The sequence below is a fragment of the Amphiprion ocellaris genome, chromosome 15 (genome assembly GCF_022539595.1).
Source record: "Amphiprion ocellaris isolate individual 3 ecotype Okinawa chromosome 15, ASM2253959v1, whole genome shotgun sequence".
Taxonomy (NCBI): Eukaryota; Metazoa; Chordata; class Actinopteri; family Pomacentridae; genus Amphiprion; species Amphiprion ocellaris.
In genome coordinates, this window is record NC_072780.1 from 25,180,336 (window position 1) to 25,208,051 (window position 27,716).

The following is a 27,716-nucleotide window of genomic DNA, read 5'->3' on the forward strand; positions in this document are numbered from 1 at the left end:
TTTGACTAGCGGACTTCAAATCAGGGCAAAAAAATGTGTATGTGCGGGAAAGCTTTGTAAAAGACTTGTACTCTGCATTAGCTAAGGGAGTTTAGAAACATGCTTAGGAGGCATATATCCTCTAGGAGTGATTGGAAAAGAGGACCTGATCTCCTATAGACACAAATGAAATACATACAGAATATTTTAAAAATCATAGCTCACCTTTGCTAAAGTTTTAATTTAGCCATTCAAACCTACGTCATATTCAGTTCTGTGGTCTAACGCTGGTGTCTATTTTGTCAGCCTGGCAGTGCATTGGATTGTGTGGTGCATGTGAATGTGTGTGTTAAGAGGAAAGCCACCCCTCCTCCACATCCCTCTATCTCATCCCCGATTCTATTCATCACACTGCAGGGGGTCCCCAGCTCCTTGACAATCTCTGGAGAATAATCAGCCTCAGAAATTCCCGCCGTGCAAACAGGACCTGCATATACGTCCAACAGCAGACAGAGGAGGAAATGAGGATTCATTTACATCTCCTTAGTTGCAAACAAAGGGAAAGAAGTGTGGTTTAGTACTGTGTTATCATTATGTACTAGTATATCTGGGTGTTGACTCTGGTAGGTGCTGCCACAATGTTCATACATACAGCAAATTTACACAGCCCTCATCCTCAACTCTCGCTTCTTTCAAGAAACCACATCTCAGAATTATACAATCACATATTAAAACAAACAGAATGTATCTTCTGTTCTATTATGTACAATACAGTGTCTTGTGGCATATATCTGAAACCTGCAAAAACCTCACCCTACTTGAGTTTGAATGTATATATATGCAAAATATGTCAGAACCGTAGATAAACAAGAAGAGCTCACATTAGCCAAGGTGGCAGAAGGAGAACGTAGACAAAACTGAGGGGACAGAATGGACGATAGTCTCATTCAGAGAGAGGTCAGTTTTTGGGATATGACATTTTTCAATCTAAGGTGCTAAGGATACATATTTGTATTTGAAAGCATTGAGGTTTGATGTTTAAATTCATAAAAAAAAAAAAAAAAACCATAACCAGAAAGTAATTCCTGTCACACTCTTCGGCTTGACTAAAACATATATTTGTTTGTAAGTACCTGCCCAATATTAAATGTTAGTTCTGATTGTAAGAATTCCCTGGATTTATTGATCCTCTGATGGGAATAATGACCCTTTGATATTTCTTTTATTATTGTTTTAAAAAAAAAAAGTCTACTGGAACATAACACACACTTAATGTGGAAGAGATGTAATTAGCACATAGGCATAAAATGCAAGGAACTATTGCTATATTTGTATAGCTTAGCTTAGCTGTTATAGTATTTTTAATTGCAAAATGCATTCAGAAAAACAGTGACACAAATCATTTAAAAGGAAGAAGTTAGCGATCACTAACTTCTTTGCCAAATTCACTTTAATAAATAAATATATGATTAAATATAGTATTGCAATACACACTGAGCTATTAAAAAGCCTGAGTCTATAGCGTCTATAGGTATGTTAGCAGTGCTTTGAGCTGAATTAAATCTACAGCTACATCACAGCTCTGACAGGTGAACAATCCATGTGTGCATAGGTCTTAAAACCAACAGAAACAAAAGTTTGGATTTCTTATATATTGGTTAAAAACATAATAACATGCCACTCTAAATTTTGCTCTTAAGAAATAGCTCAATCTATAGGTAGGTCAGCTGACTAACTGGTTGATGACCTTTACAACTCCAGAGTAAGCAGAAATATACAGTACAAGACGTAAGCTATTATTTGCAAACTGTAAATGGTATTCCATGATATGGCTGAAAAAACAGGGGTGTGTGAAACAGTCTAACTCACTTCTCTTACCAGCCTTTCTATACTCATGATGAACTGTATGCCACATTGCCTTTTGGTTTTTTCTAAGCTTTGCAGAACTTCCTTTATGGCTTTTCTTAGTTTCACTCCCTCCATGTATTCTCATTTTGAAGGGTTTATCTGGTATTCTACTTCAGTAAAGTTGGGAACTCATGAGAGAGTAAATTTTAAAAAATCACATTGAAGCTCTCGAGGCAGTAATGTCTGGGTTTGAGTCCTTAGTAATTGTGAAATGTCAAAACACTGGATTGTATTTTCCAATCCTATGACATCTGTATCTGCCCACATGAAAACTGTTATACAAACTCCAGTAATCTCCATGCTATTGCTCTAATACCATTGTCAGCATTGTTTTTCAGATACAGCTCCAACATCACAGACACAAAACATTGCACAGCTTTTTGCTCAGACACAACATCAAACCCACTGTCTGCAGAACTGACAGCACAACCTAATGTATTATCTGACAGCTGATTACTACTTGGAATTGCAATGACACTGTGATATTTTGGATGAGTTTTGTATGTTAGATTTTTTAAGAATTGCTTTTTAAATTAATTTTATTTACTGCTGTGTGTTTCTCCTGTGATGCTCCAGTTCAGGTGTGTTAAGAAAAGATAATGGGAAAAAGTTAACAGGTGGCAAAAAGAATCAGTCGGGTTGTTGTGTTTTTTACTTTCTTTTATTTTCTCCCGTTTACTCAATTCATTATTTTTCCTTAAATGATGAGCAGCTTTTATCTCAACAGGGAGTCTCAAGCTGAGTCATATCTTCAGCACATCATTTCACAGCCATATTAAAGGTCTCCAGACACAGCTTCAGAGCTTTGAACTATGGATTCATTTTTAACATTATGGAAATAAGACATTTGTGTGTTGTGTTTTGACTGAGAACTATTTCAATGTACTGGTCACCATAATAGCTGCAATTACATATTGCTAGCTGTGGCTTATGGCTATATGCTATATGCTTTGATTGTTTTGTCACCCTGAAGGCTCTCAGCTAGCAACCAAAGCAAAACCTTTTTATTTGTTCATAACATCTAAGCAGGCACTTACAGGTTTTAGTTTAGATACCTGTACAAAAAACAAACACTTTATGGTGTCACATTAGCATTACTTGATGTTAATTAGATGACAGGAAACAGCAACAGATACATAGAGACACTCGGAGTCAAAAGGTGTCAAAAGAAAACACCAGAGCATCCCGAAAGATGCAGTGAGAAGTAAAACAATACGCAAAAAGACTGTTAAAAACATTAAAAGATGCGAGAAGGTAGCACCAAGAAAACAAAGGTCAAATTATAATAAAATGCAACTTGCGATCTGGGACTTTCCATCTTGTTATTCAAGTTCACAATTGGCTGCCACTTTGAACATCACTAAATTACTTCTATATTACAACTTGTTTGAGAAGAACTGTAGGTGAGCTGCTCAAGTTGCAGCGAGTTGCTTAAGGGCGGGTAGAAAGACTACATAAATCTACACCTTTTAAAGGAGTCAGTCATCTAAGCCATTTTAAGGCATAAAGATATGATGATGAAAAATAGCATTTCTAAATGTGTTGCTTAAATACAGAGAGATGAGTTTTTAAGAGTTTAATGATCAGCATGGTGCTTGAAAAGATATCAGAAGATAAAAAAGAAACCAAAAGATTCCACATGATACCTAAGTACACAAAGATAAGACAATAAATGAAGATAAACAGAGCTGCCAAACACACCAAGAGATAACAAAAAACACCAAATGTTACTGAAAGATACCAAGAGATTATAAAGGATGTTAAAAAACTTGGAGAGATGTGGTGTGGAAAGCTGACAATAGAGAAATAATGAATGTGTTGAGTGGTGCTACATTACAGTTTTTCTCAGTCACTTTGGTATATTTCGCAGATCAGAAGTGAAATTCTCAAAACTACTTGTTCAATCATCACATCATTGTGTCACTTGTGCACATCAAAAAAGCAGTTTCTCATTTCTCTGAACAAGTTGCAAATGCTTTGGTACATCCATGCAAATGATTATTCACAGTTCTCCACTGTTTCCTACATTATCAGTTGCTTATGTCATGTTGATCAAAATGTATTATAATGGGTCTCTGTTGAATAGTCTTAACCCCCACAACATTTAGGCATTAGTTCATCGCATAAGTCTTTACATGCAAAATGGTTGAACAAGTTGTCATATTATGTCAAGGATATGTTATTACATGTAAAATGGTTGAACAATGGCTCCCAGGTGAAGCTTGAATTTCTCTTCAAAGGGAAATGTGTGAAGGGTTAGGGTTTTCTGAAATCACTCAAAGATGCAAGAGAAAATATTTGTGATGTGGATGAGAATTTGTGGCCCAACAGACTGGAACATCAGGAGGTGTAGGAAGTCTGCACTGTAATTCCTACACCACTGCATGTACAGTTTTCAATAAGGAGATTGTCCTAAGTTCACATTTCTACTTTAGATTTTTGTTTTTTTTCTGTGCCATGCAGCGCTGTTTTCCTTTCTGTATCACAATGACGTGGTCTGTCAACAAATTACAATACAAACAGAAAAAGCGTAAATGTGCATCTTGTCCAGTCTCTTGCAATCAATCTCTCACATACACTAAGGTATAATTTACAATATACAATAATTGTCATCAGAATGTTAGCCATCAGCCATCAGAACATCCCTCCAGAGAACACTGTTATATTGACAACATGACTAAGCAATTTGACTGTCTTATCCACACACAATGACACAAGGACCTGTCATTCTGATGGCACTGACATGTTCATTGACACAGATATTTATTTTTAAGAGATGAACTAAGGATTTTGAACAAGAGACTGGCTTTTGCAGGTAATCCATGGTGTTTTGCTATTTGTACGAATTGTTTTGAGAAATGCATTTACTGTTTTGCAGATGTCAGGGAAGATTTGAGAAATGTACCAACGTGACTGAGAAAAACTGTAAGAATTGTTGGTTGTTGTTGCTGAGAAGTGTTTGTTTGGTATTTGGGATTGTAACATGTTGGTATTTTGCAATTCAACTTTGAAACAATAAAATGAAATCTGACCGATCATACTGGGCAAATTCACATAAATGCTTCTGGTTGAAATGGCTGCTACTGCACTTTTTAAGAGTTTGTATAGGTGTGTGGCTCAGTCACCTATTTCCCAAGCCAAAAAAAACAAAGTTACAAGAAATTTACTGATGTGTTTAGGCACATTATCTCAAACTATGTTCAATCTAAGGCCAATTATTCAACTTACATACAAGTAGTCCCAAATCTGGTGCTAATAGCCCTACTGCTGTGACTATTTTTTTCCACAGAAAAAAATCCGGGAAAAAAATCTGAGGTGTAACAAGATGTTTGATAGGATACAATGGAACACCCACCATCCCACCAGCCAATGAAACTTGCGACAAGGGATCTTACAAGGGACTATATGCAAAGCAAAATAGCAGCACTGTGGATAAAGAAGACTGGTTTTGACATAAGTATACTTTATTTTCCACTACGCCATCCCAAACTTACCTCTGTACATAGGGACCGGGGCTTAGTGCATGGTGGGTTACAGGATCGGTCTGCAATCGGCTTGGCTATCACCAGGCATCCACCTACAGAGTAAAAACCAAAAGGTCAAACTCAAGTGCCAGAGGCTGGTATTTTTTTTTTAAGATTGTAAGATGAACAGAAACCAATGCTTACCATAATCCAATAACAATATCACAGTCTAAGCATCATTACAGTATGTGATCTAGATGTCTAGCTGTTTCACTGTCTCAAGTGTGTCAAACAGGAGGCAGTAAGTATTACAGCAGCTCCAGGCCTCGATGCTCTTGTTTTTCTCAAAGGCTTCAGCTCATTACCATGATACCTATCATGCATTGTGATACTGAAATAATTTTATAATTAGCAGAGTTTGAAAAGCACAAAAAATGCTTAAATCCTCAGACTGACTCAGTCACTTGTTTTTAAATTTGTACTTTTGCAGACACACCAAAATTAAGGATGAGAGTGTATATCCATGCAGAAGAGGTTTAATACTCATGGCAGGTTATTTCTGTTCCTCCCTTGTGATGATTTACTGCTTTAAAATGAAAATCTGTCAGCTGTAGACACAGCAGTTCATACCGAGAAAAACAGAGGTCTGTTTTTAATTATATCACTGGAACTGTTGTTGAGCTTTTGACATCTGTGTCAATGCACATCTGTGTGATTTCCTACAGGACAGTAACAATCTTCAGCCACAGCAGTCAGACCATAGCACAATAACTGCATCAACTGCTGTGGTGGATGACTTTGCTTACAGTTTGCATGAGAAAAGACAACTATGTGCAGCAATGAAAAAGCATAACACTGAATTACATTCTAATACCAAACAAAACAGACCTTGTTTCACCTTTAAAACAAAGTAAACTTTACCTAACCTTCTTTATTATCTACACTAGCTTATGCTAATGCTCCAACTGCTACTCTAAAAGGAAAGGAAAATGTCAGTAGCATCATATTTATTACTCAGGACAGTTCTTGCACTCACCACTGAGTTATAATGAAATGGCTAAAGAAACTTCCACTTACCTCTAGAATGCATCAGTAGACCTGTGCTTTGATTGTTTGAAGTTGTTGAGGTATTAACCTTAATCATACTGAGGTCTTTTGGCCATATTCCAAGGTGTTTTATTCTGTTATTCTAATATTTCATGAATTTGTCAATGTGTTTTTTATGTCTTTGTATCATTGTTTTTTTGGTATTTTTTCAATGAGTGTATTAGAATTGGACTCCCGGATCGAGTTTAATAGGTAGAACTATTTATTAGATATATGTTTGCAATGGGTATTAATTTAGAACACCCCACATTACCAGGGGGTAGGGACAAATTCATCAGCCATTTTGAAAGAGAGAGGCACAGATGGAGAAGACACAGAATTCCTCATGTGCCTGGCTGATGACTCTAATTTCCATCATGAGAGTGAGGGAAATACTCTGAGTAGGAAATGTTTGTCCCTCCAGTCACATGCCAGTAGTTTCAGGCCTGAACACAGCAAGATCCAATGAGTTTATTCTTTTTTCATTTTGTAATTTGAGGTCACAATGACTACTTGGTTTCACCCTATACACCAATATAGTCATCAAAACCACCTGCCTAATATTGTGTATGTCCTCCTCATGCTGTCTGTGGCTTGGTCTGGGATAACGCTTAGGTTGGTGGTATGTGTCAAACCAGCATCCACATGAAAGCATGACCTAACGTTTCCCAGCAGAACATTGCATTGTAACAAGGTGGTCAGTGTTTTTCATATATTGTGGCCTATCGATGTAACTATAACACAGATGTTTACCTCCAATTACTGAAAACTAGATTATACGAGAATCAAAGGATGGCATAAAAGCCTTTCAGAACTGATGTAGCTTATACTTGGGGAAAATGCTTCAATGTGGCATTGCTTATATATCTAACAGTGTTTTGAGAAGAACTATGATAACATTCACATTTTACTATGGTAGTTGTTTCTTGCATTAGTTTATTCTTAGGGTTTCCAGGGACCCTAGTCAGCAGTCCTTGTATGTTAGATATGTTGGTTGGCTAAGAGTTAAACATTTCTAGCTGAGTTCTAGCAGACCATTCATGACAATTGAACACTACATAGGATAGCTAGACAATACTGGTTCCCATTAAGCAGCATACTACTAGAATAAATACATATTCATTCATCTTGTCAATGATATGGAGAAAAGTGCCTGGAGGCAAAGGCGTGTGTAGGAGTTTAAATTCTCACTGACGATAAAATAAGCTGAATGATGTAGTCAGACAGTACAACTAACATTGATCCAACCAGCAGGCAGTCAGAGAAAGCACATGTCTGCAAAAACATGGTAATCTGTCAGAGCTCTTGAATATTTATGAGGGTGGCAGGCTTGGTAAGAGAGCTCTGTATGAATATTCATGAGGGGGAACACCACTGCCTGCAAGAAAAAAAATCTACAAAAGGGAAAAAAAGATGCAGTGTGCCAATCAGAGCAACCACAGAGGGGCACACCATCTGGAGTAACGGGTGCACTGACACTTCATGTGCCCGTAAACTCAGAATTCAGTATGGCCATCTAACCCAAAAATATGGCATGGTACCTTAAGCAAAGTAGAAATTGTAAATAAGAGCTATTGCAATTACTAAAGGAGTTCACTCTTTAAGATTCTTCAAAGAGTACACCAGCTGACTGATGTTCCCCACTTCCACAAGTTGTTCCCAACTTGTGGAAATAAGGAACAATGCTGTAGTGCTGAGCTAAACCCCGACACATGACGGACAATAGGATTAGACCTTGGCTGTGGCACTGCTATGGATTAAAGCTCATCTTCTGCAGTTTTCTTGAACTTATTGTCAAGTAAGTGCTTGGCAAGATATCTAGGATTCTGACACTCTGGAGGAGACAGACAGCACCGTCTGAATTGAGACTGGTCCACACTGCTATTCAGATCATCAATAGTCTGCTTTAACAAGAATCAAATTTGATTGGGCAAAGTTGGTTAAATCTGAGTGGGAGAACTCACTCTTTACCTCAGAAACTGTATTGTGATGAACAGAAATTTAACTTAAAATTCCCCCTTTGGCTACTTTTGGGATTTTCATTCTTCTATGATCTTCTTTCCTAAACTATTTCCATGACAACTAAACTCCATCTGTTAAGGTCTAAATACATTTATGGGTTTAGATATTGTCTCATATCTAAATTGCATAAAATCAAAATTTTTGCAACCAAAAATGTTTTGTTTTACAGTTATAAAGAAATTTGAGTGGTTCAAACCCCAATGTGGCCACTGTCGGGCCCTTAACCCTTCCTGCTCCAGGGGTGCTGTACGATGGCTGACCCTGCACTCTGCGAAAAACATTTCACAGTGCTGTAATGTATTTGTGACAAATAAAGGCAAATTATTATTATTAGCAGAGAAACATTTAACTGTGAAGAAGGAAAGTGCCAATGACACTTTGCTGACATAAAAAAGGGCCCTACAAGGTCACTTAAGTAAGCAGTTTTGTATATCTGTTGTATATCTATGTTTTGTGTGATGCTTTATAGTGAAACCAAGAAGTTTTTGAACTTGTATGTTTAAAAAAAAGGTTTTTTTTTGTTGCTTTTTTTCCATCACTTACACTCATTTAGTATCCACAAGCTCAACCTAAGGACTGTCAGAAAGCACGAGTGCACAGGTCTTTATCAGTCTGTTCCAAAAGCAAAAACCCAAATATAACAAGATGAGCAGTATTCAGTGTTACTGCAAGTGTCAAAAATTTAGGTATGTGAGACAACTGACTCACAGGTTCTAACGCAGCAAGATATAGTGATCTGTCATTGCTAAATAATGCAGACTACCTAGTGTGGCTAGAGACCCACAGAAGATATCAGTCAGATGTACAATGCTTACCTGTAACATTGAGCCCATCTGAACGCTGACACCAGACTTGGCGAGATGAGCCTCTCCATGGTCCAGTCCTCCACTTGTATTCAAAACACTGTCCGTCTGCAGAAAAGACGTGGTCAGAGGGTTTTCTTTTCTTTTCTTTCTTAAAAAAATGTAATTATTACTTTGCATAATTTTTATTACAGGTGCATATTTACTGTTTGCATTTAAGCTATCTCATTATCAGCTGGTCAGTCACCTGCAATTCACTTTGAATTGCACTTAACTGTACACAAAGTGCTATAAGAAAAGGTTTGATTGATTGATCAAAATGCATGCAGGAAACATGCTGATTTCAAGTTTATCTCAATAGAACAAGATGAAACTGGTGAGGTGATGTTTCCTTGCTGCAATTCACATAAAACAATTTACAATGTCAAACTGACCTGTACATGGCCGTGCCTCCAGCTCTTGTTCTGGACACTGCAGCAGATTCTCTGGATCTTGGGCCACCACAGCTCTGGATCGGACCTGGACTGAGCCAAAGCCCAGGTCATCCCCGCTCACGCAGCTTAGCTGGCACGGACTCCAAACAGTCCAGTCAGTCAAATAACACTCCCCTACAGAACATACAGTGAGTTTAGCAACCAGAACCAGCTTGGAAGATGATTGACCAGCAAAAAATTGGTCGAAGCAGCAGGGGTATTGCGTAGGTCTTAGAACAACGCACGGAATCACCAGAGCTGCAGTAGCTGTCTAAACAGATCACCATGGACAGTGCAAGATTTGTACAATTTAGCTCTGTAAAACAGACGTTCCTCTGACGTAGCAGAGAAGTTATCAGTGTAAATTACAGTTTCTGTGATAGCTCAGTGTGAAGGACATTGAAGAACAAAATCTATGGATGCCATTAATGAAAAAAAAAACCTTGCTACTCTTTGGAACAAAACTGCAACAATAAACATGGCTAAGGAAGATACAAACACTGTTGGGAGCACTTTGTTTTTTGGTCAGATCATCAAGACAAATTTGTTTGGCTCAAATAGGGTCCAGCATGTTTGGTGTAAACCTGGCCAGTTACAAATGCTGTATAGCGATACAATTTTGAATTACTTCACATTTAAGTGATACTGTACATGTAAATACTGACATGTATTGCATACTGTAAATAACTTTTTTTTTAAATAATTTGAGTCAGGTGATTTATTTATTTTTTAAAATCAATCATTTCCCTGGAGTGGTTTGACGACCTGTAACGGAGAGGAAGAATAGCACCTACTGATATCAACCTAACAGCATTAAAAACAAAAATCACTAAAGTACCAGTGGTAAAACTAATTTTGGGAATCCAGCCTTTGCACTGAAAAGAGAAATGCAGAGTTGTGGGTATGACATGTTTCTCTGTTGTTCTCATGCTACTAGTGATGTAGAAATGCACAGGTGAACATGGAGGACATGTTGAATTTGCACTAACCTAAAACAGGAAACAGCATTTTTACCAAAATATCATAGACTATACTTATAAAATAGAAAAACAGTGAAATTCCTTGGAGTTGAGAAAATTCCATATTTGAGCATTTGAAGTGGAAATCCTTCAAACAGCACTTCAGTCAGCAACACAGAAAAATCTAAAAAATGCAAGTCTTTATAACTCATCAATTCTTCATTCTGCAGACACAAAACAGTGGTCATTCATTAATGATTACTTCAACATTAATAACTCTTTTTTTTCCCTCTCAGGTAGAGATACATCATGCTGATTACAAAGTAGTTGTGTCCTATAATGTAAAGTGTTACAATTTTGTGGCTTAACAAAGGTCAGTAATGTACACTGAAGTGAAATCTGAGTTAAACCACTTCCTCTCAGATATTCTACAACCAAATTCTGATGTACGTTTTATTACAATTGTGAGCCCAGAGGCATGATTTTCTCAGCAAAGAAATTTCTCTATTAAATAGCTCACACAGCACTCTCAGTATTGGCATGGCTAATGTGGGAACACATTTCATTAATTATAGAGCCATCCATCCAAAAAAAGTGTAAGGTCATTAAAGAGTAGAAGTGCAAAATCACACTTTTCTGTCTGCCTGCCTCATATTAGAATTACTTTTGTCAAAGTGTAAGGTTTTGTTTTCAAATGCCAGAAAGGAGATGAGGAGGAACCTGATCTGACTGAGTACACTTCACCCTTGTGGTCTTGCTAAACCAGTTAACTTGATTACAGGCTGATTACACCCACACACAGTTCAAGCTGGTGTAGTCAGTGTACAGATAAGCACAGATAACATTCTGTACTCACACTGCCGCTGCTGTGGCCACAGGGTTGGCTTTATTATTTCCTGCAACCTGGTAGCAACTGAAATGCTACCAGGTTGCCTAATAGTGCCTAATAGTGCTTGATTTACTATGAAAATTTTGTGGCACATACAGCATCCATCATCCACTATCAGCTATGTAGAAGCTTCCTGCATTGTCCTCAGCACCCTCCTTTAAGCTTGAGTGTTGCATTGTGTGGCACACTCTTAGCATGTTTGATTGTAGGAGCTTCAAGAGCTCCTACAATCAAACACACTCATCATTAAGTGTTTCAACAGTCAGGCCTTTGTTGTTACTTTAGAAGCTAAACTAAGCACAATTGATGGTAACAGGGGTCAACAGACTGAACAATGTCATGTTGTCATGTCGTGTTGCCGGTTTAATGGTGAATGTCTAACCAGTACACAATACAGTCCAGACTGAGCCTAAATTTAACATTATATTGGTCACCCGCAACTAATTTTTGAATTGGGCAAAATTTCCACTAGATCTGTTGTTGTATGATGCGAAGTTTGCAAGTGCCAGTGTTGGGCCTACAAGACTTAAGCCCTTAATTTTCAGCAAAGCTTCTTGGTGTTTAACTGTTCGTGACATTCTCACATTACCTGCACATGACAGATACAGATTATAATGCATTACAGATTAAAATGGCTTAAGTAGTACTTACAAATACATATATAAGTGTAATATAAAGCAATTGAGGGCTGCACAGTGGCGTAGTGGTTAGCACTTTCGCCTTGCAGCAAGAAGGTCCCTGGTTCGCGTCCCGGCTTTCCCGGGATCTTTCTGCATGGAGTTTGCATGTTCTCCCTGTGCATGCGTGGGTTTTCTCCGGGTACTCCGGCTTCCTCCCACAGTCCAAAAATATGCTGAGGTTAATTGATCATTCTAAATTGCCTGTAGGTGTGAATGTGAGAGTGCTTGTTTGTCTTTGTATGTGGCCCTGTGACAGACTGGTGACCTGTCTAGGGTGTCCCCTGCCTTCACCTGAGTCAGCTGGGATAGGCTCCAGCCCCCCCCGCGACCCTAGTGAGGATTAAGCGGTGTATAGATAATGGATAAAGCAATTGAATACAACTGTTCAGTCATTAAGATATGACTAGATATCCACTGACCATAGACCTGATGCTTTGTTTACTGCAAAACAATCAGTGACCTGGTTGTATAACGACTGGTTGGATTTCTGGCAGGACAAAAAAAAAATAAAAATATTGTTCCACTGTCAGATCTAGTGTTAGTGGAGTCACATTTTATAACATGTGGCTTCTCTAGTCTTCACTATAAAGGGGAAATTCTTTACAGAGCAGACAGACCTGTGCTAGTGTTTCTTTTTCTTAGTAGAATTTCAAAAAATAAATCTGCCTCTCGTTTTGTCAGCATTGCTGAGAATGCAAATTTCTTATCTCACTAAACTTTTTATTTATCTGTGCAGAAATTTTGTTTAAAACATGTAATGTAAGTTAACACAATTTACAAAAGTTTTCATCAATCAACTTATTGACTGATTGATCAGTCAACAATTTTTTCCTGTTGTAGCTCACAGCTGTAAGATTCAGTGTCCTCCATAGTGAAACTGTGTGAGAGATCTACCTGGGCAGGGTACAGTACAGAGCTCCTGCAAAACAATGCTTGTGTCTCCGTCCACTGAAGGCTCCAGATCTCCACACAGCTCATCATCCACCACACTGCTATCCTGCTGACTCGAGCCATCAGAGACAAAACACGACACATTTCTGAAACGTAGGCCTTCTCCACACCTTGCACCCTGGCAGAAGAGAAAACAAAAGTTTAATACAAATGCTGACATACTTTTTGGAACAGAACCTATTGGGAATTTGTATTTTTCCCCAAATTTCAAATTCCTAAAATCCTGAAGTTTTAATGATTTTAAACTTCCCTAAAAAGGGAAATATGTGTTCTAAGTATTCCAATACCATTGTGATGTTTCTCATATATTAGCAAAAGTTGTTGCAGATGGTCAAGGGGATGAAAGCTGACTGACCTCAGACCTGCATTCAGACCAGGTGCTGTATCTCCAGCTGTAGCAGGGCTTCACCAGGCAGGACTTCCACTGCTCCATCTGGGATGGACATGGCCTTCCGTCACCCTGGGGAGCCTGGATCACTGTCCGTCTCCTCCACAGCTTGCCTGATGAACAGCAGATAAAAAAGAAAAACAAAGGATTATTTATTCATGGGGATGTTGACTGGAATTATGAAACCACTCTGCCTATCTGAGTCTTGTTAAGATCAGGAAGTCAAAGTAGCAGCTGGAAGAGTGTGGATGTTGAAAGCAACTGTCAAAGTGACTTCAGGGCCTGTTGCTACTAGATGTGCAGTAGATTCTTGAATCAAAGCCATTTCTAAAATGATTAGGTATAAGATGACATGACTCTGGATCGTATGGTCAGTTTAGCCTAATGTTTTACAACAAAGTAATTTCCTATCTACTGTTAATAATAATAATAAAGGTGACGTCCCCTAAATGCCATGCTGAATAATATTTAAAATCGGTTAAATTTAGCATTATTATTACAGTTCTACAATGTTTTTTGAGGCTCTGGAAAACTCACAAATTCATCCATATCAACTACTGTATGTCCTAGTGATATCATGAAGGTGACATTGGCTTGATCATTTTTACCAGAAAGCCTGTGTTGCAGTTTGAGGCATAAGGTTTGAAAGACATTGGCATCTGTCAAGGATGAAGGATCTGATGGAATCTTATATCAAGTTGCATTGTGGGCAATGTAGGAGCATGTTTTTGGTACTTGGTCTATTGCAAATAAAAGTCAGTTTGTTGTTCTAATTGTGGCCATTCTTGTTTCAATCTTGTCTTCACTGATACCTCAGCCATATGGAAGTGTGAGACTAAATCAGTGTATGACCTTTAATTTGTTAAGTTTTACCCTTTGAATTGTCTAATATTAGATTTTTTACCTCTGTTCATTTACTCAAGTTACATATAATGGTTTGTATAAACCATATCCACTAGCAAATTTTATTTCAGGTTTTTCACTAGCTGCAGACTAGTTGTTTGTATTAAAGTCAATTTCGGACCATGGCTGGTCCTATAGTATGGTCTAAGCAACCGATGTAAATTGAGGGTAGCATACGTTTTCTAACACTTTAGTTTGTAAGGTTTAAAGTCTCTTTCTGCAGTATTTCTCTGTATACAATGACATCATTTTTTTTTTCAAAAGTGCAAAGATTCTACTGACAAAAGGACAGTAATCAACTGATGACTCAATTCAACAACTTTAAGAGTGCAGCTTCGGTATGTTTGATTAGACTGCATCATTAATATTGCCTTCTACTGCTGGCTCATGGATTTAGCCTACTTCTGCTCAGTTTTTTTGGGAATACAGTTTTTCATTTTGTCTCAGTGCAATTTTTTGTTGTGTTCTCATTCAGTTGATGTATTCTTTGGTGTCATTTTGATGCTTCATCACCATCTCTGTCGTCATTTTGAATAATCATAGTTCCTTTGTTAAAAATTAAACAAATGACTGTCTTAACTTGGAGAGAGTGTGGAGGGAAAAGGGAAGGAGTGCTTTTTACCAAATTTACTGTGTATTTTACCGAGCCTCAAAGGAAGGATGTGAAAAAAAAAAACTCTTAATCAGCTGCTGTCTCAAAGTAGAAGTACAGTGGTCCGTTGCCATATCGTGTTTCACTTTCTGCGGTCTCACGGTATCGCAGGTTTTTAAATTGCATTCGGTATCGTAGATTTTTCGCTATATCGTGGGGTTTTGTGATATATAGGTAGTTTTATATATTCAATATTGTGGAAAGCTGAGTTGAAGTACAAGGCTAGAGAAAGAATATATGCCTTTTATGCACTATGCAAGTAGCAGATGCTTCTATTTTGACACACACAGAGAACAGTATTACAAATAATGTGGCAGGAAGTCATCAAGCACACTAAACTTCACACTCATGGTCCTGACAACATAATACCTAACCAAACTAACTAGACTGACTAAACCACAAAAACAGAATAAAATACAAACACTAATTACACTGTAACACTAACATGAACCTCAGTAATGACATTTAAACCCCCAACACCCCGAACTCCCATGGTGCATTGCAGTACAACAATTCAGTCACAGCAACCAGTTCTGAGATTGCTATATTATTTTAATTATTTTGTGGTAAAACTAAGCATTTCTAGCCATTTTTTTTAAAACAATATAAAAATATATACAAAAAATAATATTCAAAACATATTAAAAGAGTAATTGATTAAAATAAAATGCGTGGCACAGGGCTGGGCACTGATTGGCTCGGCGACCGTAGCATCAGTCTCCTCCGTCTACCGCATCTAGCAGCATTCAGCATCTTGCTTTGCCCATTTCACATAGACTTCTGATTGCTGCGCATGGTGTTGCTCTGTGGTGTTGTGCAGTGTGTGGGGAGGGTTTTTAAAGCCTTAAAATATATATAAACAATAAAATAAATATGGTCACTACTTTGTGGATTTTCGTCTATTGGGGGGGTCTGGAACGTAACCCCCATGATAGTTGAAGGATCACTGTACGTGTGTTTCTGCAGCATTAGTTTAAAAAAAAAAAAAAGGGAATTTTTTTTTTTTTTTTTAAAAACGAAAATTTTTAAAAAGCATATCTGAAAAGGCACATAACTTGGTACATTCAAAAGTATCTTGTGCAGTATCTTAGGATCATTTCAGGTTAAATTGTGTCTTCTATATTTTGCTTCTAAATGCAGATGATATATAATAGTGCTTGATTTACTTTGAAAATTTTGTTGCTGATGTCGGGACCTTTGCAAGGAGCCTACTCTTTTTTTTGTCTGCATTTATTCTCATTGTTTAACTCCACAGAAGGGGTGTCAACATTATATGAGATAGATGCATATTTTAGTCTTGCAGCCAAATATTTTTATATTTATTGCATGTGTGTGACCATCACCAGCCCTCCCTGAAAGCTAAGCAGACATTCTTTATTAGAATTCCCTATTATGTGCCAGGGAGGGCAGTGCTACACCTCAGTGATGTGTGGGAGAAACAAAGACTGGACAGGACGAAACAGGACGAACAGGGATAGAAACTAACAGGCGGTGCTATTACAATTAAAGATTGTAAGGTGGTGTGTTATTCCCAACTACTAACTGCCCATCAATAAAACAGAAAAAAAAAAAGAGATTCAATAAATAAATAATTAAACAAACGGTACTGAGCACCATAATTGTGGATGTCATGACAGTATAGAATAGAATAGGCTGGAAGAGGATACTAGTGAAAGAAAGAATGAGTTTAGGGTAGAGACTGGAGAGATTCTCAGCACATTCTGGCAGGTCCGATCATTCGCTGACAATGGGACTCGGCAGGAGCTGGCGAGACCTGATCAAACGTGCAAGTGTGAAGGACCCCGAAGCCCAGAACAGCAATTACGGCAAGGCAAGGCCAAGCCAACAGGGCACCCTTTCTCCCCGGGCCGCAGGAGCCACAGGGCGGCGCCCCCAGACAGCCACCGGGGCCACCGTGAACCACGCGGACCCAGAGAACAAGAGGGAGCAGCTACCGACACCCCCAGTGCGCCAAGACGGACCCAGGCGGCCCGGGGCACGAGGACCCACCCACCACCCAAACCCCAACCCCGCCCACCCCAGCCCCCACCAGAACCCACCACCCCACCGGTACTGATGCAGAGGGCCTCCAGAGCCAGGAGGCAAGAGGCTGAGGTGGGCCCACACGAACCCAACTGGCCCAGCCAGCACCACAACTCGAGCGGATGGGGAGGTTGTTCCAACGCCTCAGATCATCACAGACTTTGTCCAAAAGTGGAGTGAAGTTCAGGTGAACTAGTTCTGAGAGTATGGAGGAAGTATTTATGCCCAGATATCTGATGTTACCAGTAGGAAAAGAATAATGCGAGTTTTGGACTGCGGGATTCCACGAGTTTTCTTTTAAAGGTAATATAATTGATTTTAACCAGTTGACGGAGTAGACACGAGAAGGTTGTGATGAGGTTAAATACTTCCTTTACTGAAGTTTTGGGTTCTTGTAGAAAAAATAAAATGTCATCTGCATATAGGTTAATTTTGTGTTCAGACTCCAGAGCGCAGATACCTTTGATATCGGTGTTCTGACGTACAGCTGTTGCTAATGGTTCGATAAAGATCGCAAACAATAAGGGAGAGAGTGGGCATCCCTGTCTCGTTCCCCTTTGCAGACTGAAGCTTTGTGAAGTGATCCCATTAGTGGTGACTGTAGCCTTGGGTGAGTTGTACAGAGCTGACACCCACTGTATAAACAATTCTCTGAAGCCAAATTTGTGGAGCACAGCAAAGAGAAAGGACCAATTAACTTTGTCAAAGGCTTTTTCTGCGTCCAGTGACATAACAATAGCTTCTTTGTTGTAGCATTGAGTCAAAGAGATTAGATTTAGAAGTCTTCTGATATTGTTGGTGGAGTGTCAGCCATTTATGAATCCTGTGTGATCGCAGTGAATTATTGACGGGATGATTTTCTCCAGCCTGGAGGTGAGAGCTTTTGATATAATTTTGATGTCGGTGTTAAGTTGTTTAAGTTTTTCTTCAATTTCTTTCTCTGTTTGTAGATCCTTTTTCTGCAAGGAGCCTACTAACATTTATTTACCTTGTTGGTAAAAGTTACATGACTAAATTATCTCAAACTCAAGCAAAGTGTGGAACCAGAGTGAAAAGACACGAGCTTAATTTCACATGAGAACTGGAGGAAAGTGAGAATAGCAACATCCACCCTACAAACACATGCAACCTTTTTTCCTTTTCTTCATATTTTGTATTCTCTATTATTGTCTTCAAATTATCTTCTCGCATATTAGTCCCAATCACCAGAGACACAAGAGGATGCAAGGACGAAACATGAGCGAAGCGTTGAGGCAACAATTATTTAACAAAATGAGACATCTGTGTCTTAGACAGAGGTGGGTAGAGTAGCCAAAAATTGTACTAAAGTAAGAGTAACGTTACTTCAGAATAATATCACTCAAGTAGAAGTAATAAGTAGTCATCCAAAAGATAACTCAAGTAAGAGTAAAAAAATATTTGGTCAAAAGACTACTCAAGTATTGAGTAACTGTTTGATTGTAATGTCCGCTTTATTTTTTAGAAATGATGTGATCAAACAGACAAATATGTAAAATAATGTGCAAATTCTGGTATTTCCAAATCATAAAAAATAGCAAAAATAAATAACATCTTTAAAAAATGACAAGTTAAGGCACAAGAAACACAAATTCCCAAATCTCAGTGTTTCACAACATAAAGCTTTTGAAACAAATACCTGTAGTAAGGTAACGTTTTTATGTTTGAAGAGTGCAAACTACTTCCAGTGACAAGATATGCTGTATTTCACTTTGCTCCAAATGACACAGGCTCAGTAGATAGAAAATAACATTACAACTACATCACAGCCTGCTAGCTGTTAGCCAGGCCCCCTTAGCCAGTGCAGACCGCAATAGCATAGCTGCTAGTGTAGCTTCTGCTAGCTGTCCCCTAGCAGCTCCCGAGCAGCCGGGAAGTCAGGGTAGCTGGGTAACAGTTCGTAGGAAACGTAGTCCTAAACTCAAGCCCGCTGTTCCGGCACACTACAAACCGCTTCACGTTTCCAATCATTTTCCCGACTCAACGACACACCCGCTGAGAAACCAACTCTGATCACTGGCAGCTCCATAGTCAGAAACGTGAAGCTGGCGACACCAGCAACCATAGTAAAATGCCTCCCAGGGACCAGAACGGGCGACATAGAAGCAAATTTGGAACTGCTGGCTAAAGATAATTGTAAATACAGTAAGACTGTTATTCACGTCGGCGGTAATGACACCCGGTTACGCCAATCGGAGGTCACCAAAGTATCGGAGTGTAACTTTGCCAAAACCATGTCGGACTCTGTAGTGTTCGCTGGACCCCTGCCTGATCTGACCAGTGACGATATGTTTAGCCACATGTCGTCATTCCATCGCTGGGTGTCTACGTGGTGTACTGCAAACGACGGTGGCTTTATAGACAATTGAAGCTCTTTTTGGGGAAAACCTGGTTTGATTAGAAGAGATGGCATCCATCCCACTTTGGCTGGTGTAGCTCTCATTTCTAGAAATATGGCTGATTTTATTAGAACTCCTAAAGCATGACAACCCAGAGTTTAGACCAGGATGCAGAGTTGTAGTCTTCCACACCTCTCTGCAGTTTCCTCTCAGCTGTCACCCTCCAGTAATTCAGTTAGCTTTATTGAGACTGTGTCTGTCCCCCGACCACCAAAATTCAATAAATTAAACAATTCAAAAATAAACAAAAGACATAGTAACCATAAAAATCTAATTAAAATTAATACCACTATTTCAACTGAGCAAAGAAACAGGACAATTAAATGTGGTCTGTTAAATATTAGATCTCTCTCGTCTAAATCTCTGTTAGTAAATGATTTGATAACTGATAACCAGATTGATTTGTTCTGTTTAACTGAAAACTGGTTGCAGCAGGAAGAATATGTTAGTCTAAATGAATCAACTCCTACTAGTCATACTAACTGTCATGTTCCTCGAATCACAGGCCGAGGAGGAGGAGTGGCAGCAATTTACCACTCGAGCTTAAGAATTAACCAGAGACCTAAACCTAGTTACAGTTCATTTGAAAATCTCACTCTCAGTCTCTCTCATCCAGATTTGAAAGCTCAGAAACCAGTTTTATTTGTTGTTGTATATCGTCCTCCTACTCCTTACTCTGAGTTTTTATCTCAATTCTCAGACTTTTTATCTGATTTAGTGTTGAGCTCAGACAAATTGATTATTGTGGGTGACTTTAACATTCATGTTGACGTGGACAGTGACAGCCTTACGACAGCCTTTAATTCAATATTAGACTCCATTGGGTTTTCTCAACATGTAAATAAACCAACTGACAGTTATAATCACACCCTAGACCTTGTTCTGACGTATGGCATAGAAATCGAACAGTTAACAGTATTTCCCTGGAACCCTCTTCTTTCTGACCATTTTATGATAACATTTCAATTTACAACAATGGATTGTATAGGAGTTAAGAATAAATATCATTACAGTAGATGTCTGTCTGACAATTCGGTGACTAAATTTAAGGAAGTAATACCCTTTCTATTTAATTCAGCACCACTTACTGATGAAATGTGAGGGAAATATTATAATTTTACCCCCACAGAAGTGGATTATTTTGTTAATAATGCTTCAGCCTCATTGTGTACAACACTTGATAGTGTTGCACCTGTAAAAAAGAAAGAGAGGACCTGTTTCTTGGTATAATTCCCAGCTGCATACTTTAAAGCAGGCGTCCCGAAAGCTGGAAAGGAAGTGGTATTCCACTAATTTAGAGGAAGTTTATGTAGCCTGGAAAAATAGTCTAGTAATTTATTTTAAAAAAGCTCTTCGTGATGCCAGGACAACATACTATTCATCTTTAATAGAGGAAAACAAGAACAACCCCAGGTTTCTCTTCAGCACTGTAGCCAGGTTGACAAAGAGTCAGAGCTCTGTTGAACCTTGTATTCCTTTAGCTTTGAGCAGTAACAACTTCATGAGCTTCTTTACAGATAAAATTATTACGATTAGAGAAAAAATTAATCTGGCCCTTCCTACAAATGTCACAGACGTATCATCGAGTACAGATGCTTCAGAATTGACTGTAAGACAAGATGGATATTTAGCCACTCTAGATGCAGATGTTTTAGCTAACAATAGACCAATTTCCAACCTCCCATTTCTCTCCAAAATTCTGGAAAGAACAGTTGCAAATCAATTATGTGAACATTTACAAAGGAATAGCTTGTTTGAAGAGTTTCAGTCAGGCTTCAGAGTGCATCATAGCACAGAAACAGCTCTGGTGAAAGTTACCAATGACCTTCTCATAGCGTCAGATAATGGACTGGTCTCTATACTTATTTTATTGGACCTTAGTGCAGCATTCGATACAATCGACCACAAACTTTTATTACAGCGACTAGAACATTCTATTGGCATTAAAGGGACAGCACTGGACTGGTTTAAATCCTACTTATCAGACAGGTTCCAGTTTGTGCATGTCAACAATGACTCTTCAGAGCATACTAGGGTTAATCATGGAGTTCCTCAGGGTTCTGTCTTAGGACCAGTACTGTTCACATTATACATGCTTCCCTTAGGCAATATTATTAGGAAGCACGGTATTAATTTCCATTGTTATGCTGACGACACTCAATTGTATTTATCTATGAAGCCAAATGAAACTAATCTGCTAGCTAGACTGCAAGATTGTCTTAAGGACATAAAGATGTGGATGACCTATAATTTCTTACTACTAAATTCAGACAAGACTGAAGTCATTGTATTTGGCCCCAAACATCTTAGAGAATTGCTTTCAAAGCATATAGTTACCCTGGATGGCATTACATTGGCCTCCAGTACTACTGTGAGGAACCTCAGTGTTATCTTTGACCAGGACATGTCCTTTAACTCACACATAAAACAAATCTGTAGGACTTCCTTTTTCCACCTGAGAAATATTTTGAAAATCAGGAACATCCTATCTCAGAGTGATGCAGAAAAACTAGTCCATGCATTTGTTACTTCTAGGCTTGACTACTGTAATTCCTTATTATCAGGTTGTCGCAATAGCTCTCTAAAACATCTACAGCTGATCCAAAATGCTGCAGCAAGAGTACTGACGGGAGTTAGCAAGAGAGATCATATTTCTCCTATATTGGTTTCTCTTCATTGGCTTCCTGTTAAATCTAGAATAGAATTCAAAATCCTTCTTCTGACATATAAAGCTCTTAACAACCAATCTCCATCATATATTAAAGACCTGATAGTACCATATTATCCTAGCAGAACTCTTCGCTCTCAGACTGCAGGCTGAAAGTGGAAGTGTGTGGGAATGACAGCAACTCAGCCACGAAGTGGTAGGCCACATAAACTGACGGAGTGGGGTCAGGAGATGCTGAGGTGCATAGTGCGAAGAGGTCACCAACTTTCTGCAGAGTCAATCGCTACAGACCTTCAAACTTCATGTGTCCTTCAGATTAGCTCAAGAACAGTGCTTCAGCAGAGAGCTTCATGGAATGGGTTTCCATGGCCGAGCAGCTTCATCCAAGCCATACATCACCAAGTACAATGCAAAGCGTCAGATGCAGTGGTGTAAAGCACGCCGCCACTGAACTCTAGAGCAGTGGAGAGGCATTCTCTGGAGTGACCAATCACGCTTCTCCATCTGGCAATCTGATGGACGAGTCTGGGTTTGGCAGTTGCCAGGAGAACGATACTTGTCGGACTGCATTGTGCCAAGTGTAAAGTTTGGTGGAGGGGGGATTATGGTGTGGGGTTGTTTTTCAGGACCTGGGCTTGGCCCCTTAGTTCCAGTGAAAGGAACTCTGAATGCTTCAGCATACCAAGACATTTTGGACAATTCCATGCTCCCAACTTTGTGGGAACAGTTTGGAGCTGGCCCCTTCCTCTTCCAACATGACTGTGCACCAGTGCACAAAGCAAGGTCCATAAAGAAATGGATGACAGAGTCTGGTGTGGATGAACTTGACTGGCCTGCACAGAGTCCTGACCTCAACCCGATAGAACACCTTTGGGATGAATTAGATCGGAGACTGAGAGCCAGGCCTTTTGGTCCAACATCAGTGTGTGACCTCACAAATGTGCTTCTGGAAGAATGATCAAAAATTCCCATAAACACACTCCTAAACCTTGTGGACAGCCTTCCCAGAAGAGTTGAAGCTGTTATAGCTGCACAGGGTGGACCGACGTCATATTGAACCCTATGGATTAGGAATGTGATGTCACTTACGTTCATATGCGAGTCAAGGCAGGTGAGCGAATACTTTTGGCAATATAGTGTATGTGACGATCGGTGTACGTTTGTCTGTGAATCTGTCTGTCCATCTGCAACATTACTCTAAAACAGACAAACAGATTTGGATGAAATTTTCAGGGAAGGTCAGAAATGACAAGGACCACCTCATTAGATTTTGGCAGTGATGTGGCTTATAGTCTGGATCCACGGATTTGTTAAGGATTTTCCATTGCGAGATATAGCGGCCGGGACAGCGTCGCCGTAACCATGACAACAAGTGAACGCTGTGTCAGTTACCTGTGTTGCAGGCCAAGCCTGCTCTTCTTTAACCTAGCAGGTTGCGGTGTGTGTGTGTGTGTGTGAGTGAGAGTGACGTAAGGAGGAGTGCTGCAGTGGTGTGTGTTGTTGCAGAGACGAGTGTGGAAGCGGAGGCATAGTGAGATGCACCTTGATGATAGAGCCAGTCATAGAGGGTAAGTGTGAGAAGCCAGTGTACCCTGGATGAACTGTAAGTGTGGACAGTTGCTGCCGGTTCAATAAAGTGCCTCATTCTCCCCCTGCAAAGTTTGTCCGGACTTACATTGGCTGTTACCATTAACGAGCCGCGCTAAGCTAAGCGGGCTACCGCTACCCAAGGCTGCCCAACCACGGTTCGACAGCCGTTAGAATCGGGTCGGTAACACCTGCAACAATTCACTCGACCTGTTACGTATTTCGGTCACGCAATTCGGTATCTGTACTATATAACGTACGCATGCACAACACATGCCTGTGTTCACGCAAGGTCATTTTGTATTTATTTAGTTAGTTTGTGGGTCAGTCTATATTAAATGGCCAGATTCTATGTTGCTGTGATTTCTGAATAAACAAATTGAGAAATGAACAGTCTTGTGGAGCACTGTACTTTTCTTGTTTATCTTTTTGTCCGTCGTCCTCTCGTCTGTCCCTCACCTGTTTTCTGAACTCAGCTGTGATGTTTAGCGGCTGGAATGCAGAGACCAATTCATTGGCTGAGTAGCGTCACATGGGATGGCTGAACTCGTACCTAATTGGTCTGTGTGTTTCCTGAGCTGATAAATTAACACTGGAAAAGCTGCGCCGGTAAAATAGAAGTGACCCATCAAATTTAAAATACCCAAAATGCGTTGCCAGAGATGTTTCAGGGATTTTGAGTCATTCTGCGTTAATTACGTTAAAATGTCGGTGCTGGATTAATCCATGTTAATGTGCTAATTTTGCCAGCCCTAATATATATATATATATATATATATATATATATATATATATATATATATATATACACACACACACCATATTCCAAATTATTATGCAAATTGTATTTAAGTGTCATAAAGATTAAATTTTTTGTTTTTCAATTGAAGTCATGGATGGTATTCTGTCTCAGGGCTCTTTGGATCACTGAAATCAATCTCAGACACCTGTGATAATTAGTTGGCCAGGTGAGCCCAATTAAAGGAAAAACTACTGAAGAAAGACATTCCACATTAAGCAGACCACCATTTTCAAGCAATATGGCAAAGAAAAAAGATCTCTCTGCTGCTGAAAAGCATGAAATAGTTGAATGCCTTGGACAAGGTATGAAAACCTTAGATATTTCATGAAAACTTAAGCGTGATCATCGTACTATTAAGAGATTTGTGACTGATTCAGAGCACACACGGGTTCGTGCAGATAAAGGCACAATGAGGAAGGTTTCTGCCAGACAAATACATCCGATTAAGAGAGCAGCTGCTAAAATGCCATTACAAAGCAGCAAACAGGTATTTGAAGCTGCTGGTGCCTCTGGAGTCCCGCGAACATCAAGGTGTAGGATCCTCCAGAGGCTTGCAGTTATGCATAAACCTTCTATTCGGCCACCCCTAACCAGTGCTCACGAGCAGAAATGACTGCAGTGGGCCCAGAAATACATGAAGACTAATTTTCAAACAGTCTTGTTCACTGATGAGTGCCGTGCAACCCTGGATGGTCCAGATGGATGGAGTAGTGGATGGTTGGTGGATGGCCACCATATCCCAACAAGGCTGCGACGTCAGCAAGGAGGTGGCGGAGTCATGTTTTGGCCCAGAATCATGGGGAGAGAGCTGGTCGGCCCCTTTAGGGTCCCTGAAGGTGTGAAAATGACCTCTGCAAAGTATGTGGAGTTTCTGACTGACCACTTTCTTCCAAGGTACAAAAAGAAGAACCGTGCTTTCCAAAACAAAATCATCTTCATGCACTACAATGCACCATCTCATGCTGCAAGGAATACCTCTGCATCATTGGCTGCTATGGGCATAAAAGGAGAGAAACTCATGGTGTGGCCCCCATCCTCCCCTGACCTCAACCCTACTGAGAACCTTTGGAGCATCCTCAAGCAAAAGATCTATGAGGGTGGGAGGCAGTTCACATCCAAACAGCAGCTCTGGGAGGCTGTTCTGACATCCTGCAATGAAATTCAAGCAGAAACTCTCCAAAAACTCACAAGTTCAATGGATGCAAGAATTGTGAAGCTGGTATCAAATAAGGGGTCCTATGTTAAAATGTAACTTGACCTGTTAAGATGTTTTTGATTGAAACAGCTTTGATTTCAGTAAATATGACCTCCTAATGCTGCAAATTCAACAAATGACTATTTTCAGTTCTTTACAACCTAGAAAATGTCTTGAAATTCTGTTGTGCATAATAATTTGGAACATATGTATATATGAGCAATGTGCAATCTTAATGCATCATCCATTCATCCATCCATCTGTGTGCTACAACATGTACAGTGAACTCCAGACAGGAAGGAACCCAGTCCACCCGGAAAATCAATCCCCAGGCCTTCGGTGAATTCACCACACATTCATAAATGTTTGGAATTTCTACATCTCTCTCTCTCTCTCTCTCTCTCACACACACACACACACACACACACACACACACACACACACACACACACACACACACACACACACACACACACACACACACACACACACACACACACACACACACACACACACACACACACACACACACACACACACACACACATTCTCTCTCACTCTTTGTCTTCCTGTGTCTGAACAGAGCACCACCTGTGTCCCATCCTGGCATCAAGACTCCTACAAAAACTCAGCTCTGCACATTTCCAGATTGTTGTCTCTGCTCACCTTGTCCGCTCTGCCCTGGCCTTTTTATTGAGCTCTTCATCTTACTGTGGCCATGTTTAATGAATCCAGCTTAGCATACCAAAGTAAGTGTATCTGTGTCATTTTGTATACATTTTTGTTTAAAGTTCTTTTTTTGGCCTTTTGCCTTTATTGGATAGGAGATAGTGGAGACAGACAAGAAAGGAGGGAGAAGAGTTGGGGGAAGACATACAGCAAAGGGCCACGGGCAGGAACTGAACCCGGGGCACTGCGCCGGGAACCAGCCTCTGCACATGGGCCACCCGGGCAACCAGCTGAGCTACCCAGGCGCCCCAGTTTGTATACCTTTTAAATACGTGGGTTAATCCTAAAATGTCCCTGACTAAAGGACGCTCATGAAATACAAAGCAGAAATTGTGTATCCTACACACTTAGCATATGTTTTGCTTTGAATATGCAATGAGCTTCAGTAGGGGAAAGAGAGGTAAGTGGTGAAGCTGTATATGTTCTGGTAACATTATAAAGGTTTTTTTTTTTTAAATAGTTCATTAAAAACAGTTTATTGATCTGTTGTGGTGAAGAGACAGAAAGACTGATTGGTAAAGCTATTGCTTTACTGATCAAGGAATCAAATTTTCAGTCTCAACTTTTCATCTCCCAACCATGAGTACTGAATGATAACTATTTTATTATTTTCACTTCATCACACACTGTTTTCACAGATACTAAGACTACAACAGGGGTACCTTCTGGTCATCAAACATGACAACACACATTTTTAAATTTCTATTGGGACGATTGTGCGAGAGGAGGGGCCCAAGTGTGGGATAGGATAATTTTTGTCTTTGAGAGTTTGGTCGTATGGTAACATGAGTAAAAGAGGCAATGATTAGTCAATCCATACTTGCTGTAGAGTGTATGGGATGCACAAATGTAACTAAAGACAACTGATATGACATGTAATTTATCGACTGGATTGTTCCAAGTCCTGTTGTTCTGTATCATGAACACTACAAGGACTTCCTGCTCGAGTATAACTCAGAAGCTAACAGCAAGTCCTGATCCATTTTTTTTTTAAAACAAGGTCTTCTAACAAAGAAACACTTGTGTGTGGGTATAACTGAGATTGCAGATGGGCTAAAAGGCCTGCTAGGACAAAGAAGAGCCCAATCCCAGGTGAAATTTTCAAATATTCATACAAA

At 39.5% G+C, this 27,716-nt stretch overlaps 1 protein-coding gene across 1 annotated transcript in view; it reads right to left on the minus strand.

The window, feature by feature from the left end:
* The window catches only part of thsd7aa (thrombospondin, type I, domain containing 7Aa), a 201,930-nt gene that overhangs the window by 12,660 nt on the left and 161,554 nt on the right, over positions 1-27,716 (minus strand). Inside the window, exons 21-25 of the mRNA XM_055018016.1 lie at positions 13,570-13,715; positions 13,158-13,332; positions 9,697-9,870; positions 9,275-9,370; positions 5,382-5,464 (exon numbers count right to left, since the gene is read on the minus strand). Coding sequence (XP_054873991.1) covers positions 5,382-5,464; positions 9,275-9,370; positions 9,697-9,870; positions 13,158-13,332; positions 13,570-13,715 — 674 coding nt within the window. The remainder of the gene's footprint in view (positions 1-5,381; positions 5,465-9,274; positions 9,371-9,696; positions 9,871-13,157; positions 13,333-13,569; positions 13,716-27,716) is intronic.